General features: G+C 45.3%; 1 protein-coding gene across 2 annotated transcripts in view; it reads left to right on the forward strand.

The window, feature by feature from the left end:
* AFG3L2 (AFG3 like matrix AAA peptidase subunit 2) overlaps positions 1-10123 on the forward strand; it is a 46939-nt gene extending 36816 nt beyond the window's left edge. For both annotated transcript variants that reach the window (XM_004742684.3, XM_013051377.2), the window contains 3 exons: positions 3291-3491; positions 5378-5572; positions 9288-10123. In XM_004742684.3, the coding sequence (XP_004742741.1) occupies positions 3291-3491; positions 5378-5572; positions 9288-9530 (639 nt within the window). In that variant the 3' untranslated portion in view covers positions 9531-10123. The remainder of the gene's footprint in view (positions 1-3290; positions 3492-5377; positions 5573-9287) is intronic.
* Positions 10124-12582: the final 2459 nt, after the last annotated feature.

Consider the following 12582-nt stretch of genomic DNA (forward strand, 5'->3'; position numbering starts at 1 on the left):
AATTTGAAGAATATTGGAAATTTAATAGGTAAATCCTGGAAGCAATAAAGCTACAGAGGAGTTAGACCCAAGTCCAGGTAGAAACTGCCCAGCTCCCTGGCTCACCACTGCACTGCGCCTGCACAGGAGAACCGAGAGAGCCTGGCAAAAAAGAGAGCAGAGGGGCGCCTGGGTGGGTCAGTGGGTTAAAGCCTCTGCCTTTGGCTCAGGTCATGATCTCAGGGTCCTGGGATCGAGGCCTGCATCGGGCTCTCTGCTCAGTGGGGAGCCTGCTTCCTCCTCTCTCTCTCTGCCTGCCTCTCTGCCTACTTGTGATCTCTGTCTGTCAAGTAAATAAATAAAAATCTTAAAAAAAAAAAAAATAGCAGAGGCCAAAGGGAAATATCCTGAAAGATGGGTGCACCAAGTGAGATTGGTAAATTTTTGCTTTTTCAATTGAGTGCGGTCCCCAGACTGATGCAGCACAAGCAACAGGAAGCCAGTATCTGACTTGCGATGTCAGGGGACCTCTGGAAATGGAGGGGGATCCCCCTGAAGCAAGGGGACCACAGAGAAGATAACATTAAAAGTGTGTGGAATAGGGGTACCTGGCTGGCTCAGTTGGTGGAGGGTACCACTCTTGCTGATGGTGGAGTCATGAGTTCAGGCCCCATGTTGGGGTAGAGTTCACTTTAAAAAATAAATACATGCGTACATAAATAACCAACTTAGATAATCTGCAAAGAAGCGGCTAGAACCAATAAGGGAAATTAACAAGTTACAGAATTCAGGATCCATATAGGGATCAGTTGTATTTCTGTATATTAGCCATGAACAATCAGAAAATGAAATTTTTAAAATGCAGTTTCATTTTCAGCAGCATCTAAAAACATGAACATGGCCAGGCCAAATGTATGTACGGATATGTTTATTGAGGTACTTGTAGGATCTGTACACTAAACGAAACAAGACCTAAATAAAAATAGAGCTATAAGGACACCTGGGTGGCTCCATTGGTTAAGTGTCTGCCTGTGGCTCAAGTTGTGCTGGGATCAAGACCCACATTGGGCTTCCTGCTCAGCAGGGAGTCTGCTTCTCCCTCTGCCTCTCCTTCCACTCATTCTTTTGCTCGCTCTGTCAAACAAATAAAATCTTAAAAGAAGAAAGAGATACACTTGTATCCCTGCAACGTTATGATTACCATTCTCCCCAGATTCATGTATAGTAACAGTGCAATCTCTGTCTTAAACGTAGCAGACTTTTTTGGAGAAATTGATAAGCAGATCTAAAATTTATACAGAAATCAGGTCAACTAGAATAGCCAAAACAATGGAGTTCGAAGGAGTTACATTGTCTATTTTAAGACCTTGTTTATAGCTAAAGTAAAGATGATTAGTATTGCAGAAGGGACTGAACAGATCAGTGGGTTGGAATAGGAATAGACCCTCACATATAATCGACTAATAGATTTTCAACAGAGATCCCAAAGTAATAATTGAAGGCGGGGAAGATTGTCTTACCAACAAACGATTCTGGCAACTCAGTGTTCATGTGGGGGGAGAAAAGCTAACACTGACTCTCAGATCATATGTAAAAAATTAATTTGAAATAGATTGTAATAGCTAAAACAATAAAGTTCTGGAGGAAAATGCAAGTCAAAATCTTTGTAACCTTAGATAGGCTAGTACACAAAATGCATGAACCACGAAAGAAAAAGTTGATAAATGGGATCTCAGCAAAATTGAAAAGAGCAAGCCACATACTCTGGAAAAACGTGCAATTTAGGTATATGACAAAGGACTTATACCTAGAATAAGTTTAAAAAAAAAATCTCTTAAAACTCAAAAATAAGCAACCCAGTGAAATCATGGGCAAAAGATCTGAAGGTATACAAATGGACATTAAGTACATGGGGATACTCAGTTTCATTAGTTTTGGGGAAAGTGTAAATTAAACCACGGTGAAATACCACCACATATCCACTGGAATGGCTGAGGTTAAAAAGTCAGTCCTAAGTGTTGGTGAATGTCAGTCTAGCTGGAGCTCTCATCCATTGCTGTTGGGAATGTGAAATGGTATAACCATGTTGAAAAACAGTTTGGCAGTTTCTTACAAAGGTAAGCGCTTCTGGGGCACCTGGGAGGCTCAGTGGGTTAAGGCCTCTGCCTTCAGCTCAGGTCATGATCCCAGGGTCCTGGGATGAAGCCCCGCATTGGGCTCTCTCCTCGGCGGGGAGCATGCTTCCCCTTCTCTATCTGCCTGCCTTTCTGCCTACTTGTGACTTCTTGTCTGTCAAATAAACAAATAAAATCTTTAAAAAAAAAAAAAGGTAAATGCTTCTGTACAACCAACCAGTCTCCTATATAATCACTCAAGAGAAATAAAAACATGCACACAAAAAGACTTTTGCTGCGTGATCCATAATAGCACTAAACTGGAGACCGCCCTGATGTTCCTTGAGAATGAAACGGATGTTTGGTTTGTATACACAATGGAATGCTACCCAGCAGTAAAAATGAATGAACTATTAATATACCTGGCAGTGTGGGCAAATCTCAGAAACGGTGAAGAAAACCAGACACAATAATGTACATACTGTAGGATTCCATTTATATGCAGTGCCGGAAATTGTGACTAATCCATAGGGACTGGTCGCACATCTCCGGCGCCAGGGCTGGAGTTGGTGGGGTGGGGTGCAGGGGTGGGAGGTAGGTAAGACTGAGCAGAAAGGGGTACAAAAGAACTTAGCAGAGCAAAGAAAAGATTTTATGTCTTTGTTGTGGAGGAGGTTGTGTTTGTCAAAACTCACTGGACTATAACCTAAAATGAATGTGTTTACTGAATATAAACTATCCCTTAATAAAGCTGATTTTTTAAAAATTTAAGGAATTTACTCTGTTGCAAAAAGCACTAGGAGAGAAAATAAAGGCGCTGAGCATCCAGGTCTGCCTTCCCCTGCGTCCTGTAAAGGGCGATGTGGCTGGGGCACTGTGAAGTTGAATGGCACCTAGCCCGTATTTGAGCTGTCAGGATTCCTCCCTCACCAGCTGTCCTTCCATCGGGATCGAATAATTTCAAGTGTGTTTTATAAAAAGATAAAAATACTTTCTAGAGCTTCAAGGTGAAGTTCTCCTAAGAGAAAATACGGCCCCAGATAGTCAGCAACTGCTGATCTCGTCTTGCCAAGGCTGATGTGTTGCCCAGCTGCTGTGTTTGTGTTTCAGCAGCGAGCTTATTTGTGTGCAGATAACCACACTGGTCAGCATTTGGTGGTGGAATCTTCAGCATCTTGTGTGTTTTCTACTTGCCAGGTCTCCATCATCCCTCGGGGCAAAGGACTGGGTTATGCTCAGTACTTACCCAAAGAGCAGTACCTGTACACCAAGGAGCAGCTCTTGGACAGGATGTGCATGACCCTGGGGGGCCGAGTGGCGGAAGAAATCTTCTTTGGGAGAATTACAACCGGTGCTCAAGATGACTTGAGAAAAGTAACCCAGAGTGCCTATGCTCAAGTAAGTGGAAGAAAGGGGGGTTTCTTCCTTGCTCTTCCACATTTGCAGAAGAAATGGACATTTGCGGTTGGCTCTAAAACAGTACTGTTGTATTTAACTGGCTTAGGCTTTTCAGTCAAGAATTAATTCCTAAACGAAACTTTTTTTTGGTAGTGTAACAAAGTTTACGGATTTCTCCCGCTCTCTGAAAGTCCAGCCTTCCTATGAAACCTTTTGGGAGCCGAAATGGCTCAAAGCAAAGAAGCACTAACTGTTAATTGATATGGGAAAATTTCTGAAAGTTCCCAGACTGCAAAACTAGGTCTGGTGCTCTTCCTCAGGACTCAATTTCCATGGGGACTGCAGTGCCGCTCACTGCCCCGGGGGGGCGCGCCAACTCTGTCGCAGCTGCTGCAGAACCCGTGTGGAGCACTGTGTTCGCCTTTTTTCATCAAAAGGAAAGTCCTCTTTCTCCCGGTTAGCAAAAGCAGATGCTGCTGGAGGCCATAAAAGCAGAGTGGCCTGAATGAACTGTCGAAAGATGGGGGATACATGTGACCAAGAGTCTCTAAAGCATATGTGCAGAGTTCAAAGCTCTGTGACAGGCCCCTGTGATCCCACAGTACAGCATTGCCTGTACCCTTGGGCTGTCCGTAAGAGCGTCCCTTCTTCGGGCCCTCCCTTCCTGCTGGATCAGCCGCTCTCCTGACTTGTAATTGTCATGCCCACATTTTGCTTACCTATCCCTGGTGCATACATCCCCAAACAATGTAGTTTTGCTGTCTCTGAACTTAAATGACTTTCTTTGGAAACTCCTGTTACCTGTATGTCAGCTCTTCTGGTCTGTCTCTTTTTCAAGTCTTTTTTGAGAGTGAACAAGCAAGAGAGCATCCCTTTAAAAAAAAAAAAAAAAAGTTTTGAAAAACATTTGAGGGGTCCCTGGGTGGCTCAGTCCATTGACCGCCTGCCTTTGGCTCAGGTCATGATCACAGGGTCCTGGGATCAAGCCCCATGACAGGCTCCCTGCTCAGTGGGGAGCCTGCTTCTCTCTCTGCCCCCACCGCCTTGTGTTCTCTAGCTCTCTCTCAAATAATAAAGTCTTTAAAAAAATAATAATGATAACAAATATGGCTTCCTGCTTTCTGAGTTCTCTTGGCTGTTTTCCTGTTCCTCGTTTTCATCTGGGCCTTTTTTAGTCAATTTGGATTTTACTTCCAGAAACTTCTTAATGTGGGGCATTTTAGTTTTGGGAGCTCATAGGGTCCAGGCTTGACCTAGTGGCTTCAGGGAATAGGAAAATGGAAACGCCCTTCCAGGATCACTTGTTCTCAGGTTGGCACACTGCCCTTTCCAGGAAGAGCCTAGAGGGCTTGCGTTTTAAATTCTTGAGTCTGTCAGAACCTTCTTGCTTCTTTACCTCCCCTCGTGCAGGGAGAAGTATCTTGCACATTTCGTAGATGTTGTCCGTGGGCTTCTTGTCTTGTGTCCCTAGTTGAATGCTATCCAGTGCTGCACTGTCTACATAGAACACCCCATCCAGTCAGCCAGCACAAGGCTGCCGTGTAAACTTGGCCCGGTTAAAGAGTAGTATTACAGGGGCACTTGGGTGGCTTAGTGGGTTAAGCCACTGCCTTGGGCTCAGGTCATGATCTCAGGGTCCTGGGATCGAGCCCCGCATCGGGCTCTCTGCTCTGCAGAAAGCCTGCTTCCTCCTTTCTCTTTCTCTCTGCCTGCCTCTCTGCCTACTTGTGATAGTTCTCTGTCAAATAAATAAATTCTTAAAAAAAAAGAGTAGTATTACAGCAAAGTATAGGGAATTAAGGCCCGTATGAAGACGTACTGCCATTTTATAAGTCAGTCTGTCAGCAAAACCAGATATGCACCACTAATCATGTCTTCTTTTTCAGATTGTTCAGTTTGGCATGAACGAGAAAGTTGGGCAGATCTCCTTTGATCTCCCACGTCAGGGCGATATGGTTTTAGAGAAGCCTTACAGCGAAGCCACCGCGAGACTGATAGATGACGAAGTACGAATACTTATTAATGATGCTTATAAGAGAACAGTGGCTCTCCTCACAGAGAAGAAAGCTGATGTGGAGAAGGTGGGTGCTGTGGGAATAATTTTGTTGTGGGAAATAGTTGTGGGAATAATTTTCTACGTGATTTTGCCAGAAAAAAAAAAAAGAAAGAAAAAGAAAAGTTGAAGTGATGGATGTACGGTTTGGTTTGTAGACATTAGCGTTTCCTGTGACTAACTCTTGGGTTCCTTTCTTCATTCTGGTTCTATGTCTGCTCTGTCTCTGTGAGGAGGTGGGAATGCAGGATTAATGGAATCTGCTCATGGCCACAAAATACACAACTGAGGCATTCCCTCCCCCCAACCCTGTGTTTTACCCGTACTCCTCAGTAAGGAGCACAGTGGACTGACAGGAATTTACCGTTGTCCTACACCTCTGGAATAAACAGGTACTAATGAAAGTGCAAACAAAAGCCAGCCCACATGAAATTGGCACATGAAAATTACCTTTGGTTTAATTACAAGCTCTGCAAATAAACATGCTCTATGTTTTCTGTCCTACTTCATATGACTCCACCTACCAAAGGGAGGGTTTCCTTCTGAATTCAGTGAGTTTTTTGCATCCAGTAAATTCTTAATTATTCAGAATCCATACAACCAAAAGCAGAGTTTTTTTGTTCTTTGAACATTCCACACTCCTAAAGCACAAATGAGAAAGCCTTTTCAGAGGGATTGATACAGATAAAAGAATATTCCAAGATATGCTCTTCCATCAGTAAGGCAATCGAGAAGCATCTGTGATGTCTTCTCACAAAAGTGCCCAGTGCAGGCTGAGATTGCTGGCGCCCTCCACACTGGAAAGCACCCACAGGATCTCGGAGAAAGGGAGATCGAAGTGGTCAGCAAAGGCTTCGTGTAGAAGATAGAACTTGGGTTGTATGTGGAAGGGTATGTATGTATAGATAGATATGTATAGATTGTATGTAGAAGGGTAGTCATATTACAGTGAATTAGTTGAGGGGAGCAGATGGTCGCGTGCTGGCCTGGGGAGCAGGAAGTGTGTGGGGAGCAGGGCAGGGCTGAGCGGAGAGTTGAGGGGAGGGAGCTGCAGTACCCAGGTTCTCAAAAGCTAGCTAGAAAGTTTAGAAACACAGTTTTAGAAATAAGAGTGACCTTCAAAATGATCTGATCCAGCCCCTTTGTTTTAGAGCAAGGAGTCCTTAAAGAGTGTCGAAATGATGAAGTCCATCATTTGCCGGAGTGTGGCAGCAGTGTGCCTGCCTAGGGGAGAGGCAGAGACTGCCGCTGGGGGCTCAGCTCTCCCACGGTGCTGTGACTAGCCGTGGAAGTAGGGCAAAGGCCCATCTGAAAAAAACTGGGATTTATTGGTTAAATGCACAGAGTGGACGAGAAGAAAGCCCTTGAGATGACTCCTAGTGGCAGACATGGGGTGGGAGTCAGTCTGGAACCCAGGAGAACATGGGCTGTGGGCATCTGCGAATGAAACATGGACAGCAGGTCCAGGCTGGAGATAGGATCTCTTGGTGGTCCCCCCATAGCCAGTTGTGGAAAAGGAGGACCTGAGCTGTGGAAGACAGTGGAGGAGCTCCCTCAAGACCCCTGGCTACAAGGGGACAGTGTGCATACACAGATTGAAGAGCAAGCTTCCATGTGCACATCATAGGTGCCAAACAGTTTCTCCCAGTTATCTGTCCTTCCACATGTACAGTGTGTTTACTGACAGTGGTAACAAAGATGTGTGTGGGAAAGGGAAATTGGGTTCAGCGGAGTGAGGATTTTGAAACACTCCAGAGCTCTGAAGTACTGTTTGGCCCATTTGAGAAATTTAAATCTATGAAGGGCACTGTTGAGCCAGCCAGGAGATGAGGAGCTGTCAAGAGGAGAGGTGGCCGGAGACTTTGCTGCTAGGACTAGTGTCCTCCAAACTATGGGCCTCAGTTTACTCCTCTGCTGGACAGGGCAATACAGAAGGGCCGTGCTTTAGGAGAATAAGAGTAGCTGGTTAGCTAGCATCCACCCAGCATCTCATGTGCACTAGGCACTGCTGGAGATGGCTGAACTTCTCGAAAGCTCCCTGCAGCCTCAGGACATTGAAACATTATCATCCCATTTTACAGAAGAGGAAACTAGTACATGCAGCGGTTAAGTAACTTTGCTTAAGCTTATGCAGTTGATAAGGAGCAAGACCAGGGCTTGGACCCAGTATCCTTCCTGCCTGCAGAGCCCTTGCCGTTAACCTCTGACTAAGCCTGTGCTGCTGAATGTGGCTGGTCCCAGTTGAAGTGTGCTCTGAGCCCACTGGGTCTTGAAGACTTGCTATGAAAAAAAAAAGAAAGTAAAGTATCTCAATAATTGTTTAAGTCATTACAGGTTAAAATGTTACTTTGTTTGGGGGCATCTGGGTGGCTCAGTCCTTTGAGTGTCTGACTCTTAATTTCAGCTCAGATCATGATCTCAGGGTCACGAGATCGATCACCACATCGGGCTCTGCACTCAACTCAGAATCTGCTTGACATTCCCTCCTCTCCCTCTGCCACCCCCACCACTTTCTCGCTCTCTAAAATAAATAAAATCTTTAAAAATTAAACTGCATTTGATATATCGGGTTAAATAAAATATTGGGTTAAATTAAATAATATATTATTGCTGTATAAATGGTTACCCACAACTGTGTAGTAGGCATATTGAGATTTGATGGTGGTCTGAAAGACAACCTGGTTATGTTTTTAAAAGTTTTTATCTCAGAGATAAAGACAAAAATATATATGGATAAAATATGACAGCTGAGATTTTCTTCAGAGTAATCTAGGAGGTAGAGGAGACAAAAACAGCTCTAAGTTGGGGACTGTCGCTAGTGGCTACACAGGGATTTGTTACCCATTTTCTGCTTTTGTGCATATTTGCAGTAGTCCGTAGTAAGGGTTTTAAAAACTGACAAAACAGCATAAAATTGTTCTATTATTTGGTATCTTTAAGAAATGGCATCTAGCATAAAAGTGCAGATAAGTCAGATTTCTAAGTAAGGAGTTACCTTAGGAAGTACATCTGTTTTATGAGGTCAGTTGATATTTTAACCCACTTTGCTATTTTTTGTAGCAGTCAGATGCTCTGATAACCATTGTCCTGCCCCCGACACCCTCACTCACCTCCATACACACAGCTGGTCAGGTGTCCCGGTGACCTGTTAAGATGTGTACTGTCAATTTGTGGTTTAAGCATAGAAATGACTAGAACTTCAAGATTCATGTTTTCATATAAACCTTCTTGGCTTCCTTTTGTATCTCTGCCCTTGTCTTTATTTTTCCCAACTAACTTTTTAAATTTCTTGCTTACCTGTTTTTCCCCTTTCCCCTAACTTGCTCTCTCAGCCACTTTTGTAAGTGTATAATGTATCCTTCCAGAACTTTTCTTATGTACATATAAGCACATAAAATACTTCTCTCCTTTTAAAGGCAAATGTAGCATACCATAAAAGGTGTGCATCTTGCTTTCCTAACTGAATATGCCTCTCCAAGCCCTATCTAGAACAGATTCTTCATTACAGGTGCATAATTGTTCATTGGGTCACTGTATGAAAATGCATTTAGCCCCTCACTTACTGGTGGACATTTGTTTTTCCAGTATTTCGTGTATTTTACTCTAAAATCATGGGACCTTGTCTGTATCTTTTTCAATGATCTTAAATCCTGTTTTGGGGCGGGGTTAGCTAAAAATAAATCATTAGCTTTGCAAATACTTTACTAAGTTACTGTGTTTAATGGGAATTATTCATGTTTCAGGTTGCTCTTCTATTATTAGAAAAAGAAGTGTTAGATAAGAATGATATGGTTGAACTTTTGGGCCCCAGACCATTTGCAGAAAAATCTACCTATGAAGAATTTGTAGAAGGCACTGGCAGCTTGGATGAGGACACTTCACTTCCAGAGGGCCTTAAAGACTGGAACAAAGAGCGGGAAAAGGAGAAAGAGGAGCCCCGGGATGAGAAAGTTGCCAACCAGATCCGAGAAGTGAGACCATTTTAGCTTGTGCCTTTGTCAAGGTCGACTCTGGCTCTCTCACAGGAATAAGGACACTGTGGGGTTGATCGTAACCATCTGCTGACCTGGTTGAGATGGTGGGAAAAAGGGGTCCTTAGCCCTCAGTCTCTGAAGTCACAGCCTGGGTGGCAGGGTGACTTTCTGAAGGCCCAGGAGAATGTGTCCCAAGCCCTCCAGGCTCTCGTACAGTGGCTGGGAGCATGGAGAGGGCACCCAGCACCGCTCCCTCCGCCATCCGTGGTGCCAGCTGGTGTGTGTTGGGCATCGACCGACCACCGTGGAGGCTTGCCAGTGTGGAAGAGGTGTGTTTTTCTCTTTCCATCACCCACTCTTCATTCCTGTTTCCCTTCAGAGTTTCCCTCTGTGGATGAGCTGTGAAATTACATTGGAGTCCTGATAAGAATATTTTAATTTGACTTAATACTTAAAAGATTGAATCCAGATCACATGTTGCTGTTTTAATGGAATGGTTTTCTACAGAGAGCTGTAACATATCTACAAATATGAATGTATTATGTAAATATGGCTTCTTTACATCAAAAATAAAGTGTACTGTACTTTTTTCCTTCTGAACTCAACAGCGGGTCACTGTTTCGTGCTTGGGATGTTTTCTTTTAGAAAACCTAATGGAAAGGAATCAAGTATTCTAACTTTGGAGAGAGGAATCCTTTAAAACCTTGGTCCTGCTGGTTCTTACCAGCTCTCCCAAGAGGCTTGGTAATTTCCAGAGTCCTACATTCTAGAATGATGAACTCTGGACATAAAGTACATTGAAAAAATTTAAAAAGTACATTGATAAGAAGTCAGTGCAACAATCTGTGGCAACGGCATCTGTTTAGAGCCTCACGAGGCCGGGTTGGTCCTGCTGTCTGGGTCTGGATGTCAGTGTGGTATCAGAGCAGGTCCGGCAGGCTGTCCCACGCCGTCCTGTTGGATCGCGGTTACTTCAGCTTGCCTCATGTGTTCTTGATGCAGTTAAGTATGTTTTGGGAGCAACAACTTCTCAGCCTTCAGACACAGAAACAGGTGGCGCCCCAGGGCAGCACGAGACCAATGGGGAGGACGGTGGCATTGGCAGGCTGCTCTGTGCCAGGACAGCTCCGGGTGGCCCAGAGCAGCCAAGCTCACCGCACCACCGCACCGTCTGCAGACGCCAGCAGCTCAGTGTTCCGGGCGCACGGGAGCCCACCTCTGCTCACACTGCAGTCGCCCAGTGCCTCTGCCCAGTGACCTGCAGATGTGACAGACTTACTGCCTCCCTTCCTCAGAGGATGTCTGTGGGAGGTGATTCAGTGAAGAATTGTCTGGAGACGGTTAGGATTCACCTGACCATCAGGGTGTCAGCATGCTGTTCCCCACACAACCCGGAGACGAGGAGACTACTTCCTCGTGCGGATGTCTGGTAGGCCTTGGCTGTGAGGCCTCCTGAGTGGAATGACGCAGGATGTGCCACATGAGTCAGGTTTGATTTAGTGAGAAAAGGGACAAAGCCATGCATGAGATGGTTGGTCAGATGCTAACTCATCTGCATTTCGAATCCAAGCTTGCGGAGTCTTGAGAAGGCAACCAGAATGGCCTGGAAGAACTACCACCGCCACCCTCGGACTTTGTGATCTGCACAAGGAGGCCCGCAGCACTGTGGTGAGCAAGACCCATGTTGGTTCCCATGTGGAGCCTGACTCACACCAGGGGCTCACAGCACGCATCTTTTCTCTCTGCCAAGGTCAGTCACACCTGGCCTATTTCCAGGGTAGATGTGGTTAGTAAGATACTTAAGATTTCTACAGAAATGGGGCCTGTTTTCACCACAGTTCAAGTCACGCTGACATGTTTAGTGAGTCCCTTTCTGTGTGCCCAAGGTTGGGGCTTAGCCCAGTATAGTTAGTTATTGGGTGTAAGCCACGGCATCACAGAGCTCAGGCCTGCTGTCAGGTGGGGGAGCTAGGTTACACTGTGGGGTAAACCCCAGGCCAAAATGACTTCTTTCTCACTCCTTGTTCAACAAAGGTCAGAGGGGGCTATGCTCAGCAGTTCTTGGGACCCAGACTGATGGAGAAATCTGTCAAGAGGCAGAATTGAGGGTTGAGCACTATCATTTAGACCTTTCCACCTGAAAGAGACGTGCTACTCACATTCTCTTGGCCAAACCAAAGTCATGTCCACGGCTAACTTAAAGGGGCAGAAAGGAGAAATAAACCAGAAACTGGTGAACAGCAATGTCTGCTAATTACTAATAGGACTAGCCTGGTCATGTACTGTGGAGTTTGGCTTTACAAGACCTTACAGAAGTTGTGTCAAGTTACCGAAACTGTAAAGTGGTGATCTGTTATATAGAAAATAGCCCTCATGGGGCGCCTGGGTGGCTCAGTGGGTTAAGCCACTGCCTTCGGCTCGGGTCATGATCCCGGGGTCCTGGGATCGAGTCCCGCATGGGGCTCTCTGCTCAGCAGGGGGCCTGCTTCCCTTCATCTCTCTCTGCCTGCCTCTCTGACTGCTTGTGATCTCTCTCTGTCAAATAATTAAATTTAAAAAACCTTTAAAAAAGAAAAGAAAATAGCCCTCAGCCTCCACCCTGAACCCGAGCACTTCTGAAGGAAGCACACAGCTCCCCGAGCCGGCCCTGCCAGGTTCCCCCTCACCCACCAAGAGCTTGCATGTCCCCCTGGCTCTGGCTGGAAGCCTGGAGGCCATTTTCTGTAGTTCCTCTGACAAATCTTAGCCCAACTGTTGGGGAAGTCTGGGACTAACTAGCCCAGGAGGTCGTGACCCGGGAAGATGAAAAATTCTGTGGGAGGGCTAAGTGTTAGTAGTTGCAAAAGGGGACTACGGGCTTTTATTTACATGTGTGCTACTCAGATGCTCAGGAAAATTCTGGCCGCCACCCGTAAGGTCTGCAGTTCAAGGAAAACCTTTCCCCTGAGCTCATTCACTGAGTGGCAGGAGCAGTTCCCCCCAGAAAGAGACAAGGAACCCAAATAACCATTATTTAACAACACAAAACAAATCTTTCAGGGAAACAGGCTGGAAGAGGCAAAGG

Source organism: Mustela putorius, unplaced genomic scaffold, assembly GCF_011764305.1.
Source record: "Mustela putorius furo isolate JIRA1106 unplaced genomic scaffold, ASM1176430v1.1 tig00003858_pilon_pilon_pilon, whole genome shotgun sequence".
Taxonomy (NCBI): Eukaryota; Metazoa; Chordata; class Mammalia; order Carnivora; family Mustelidae; genus Mustela; species Mustela putorius.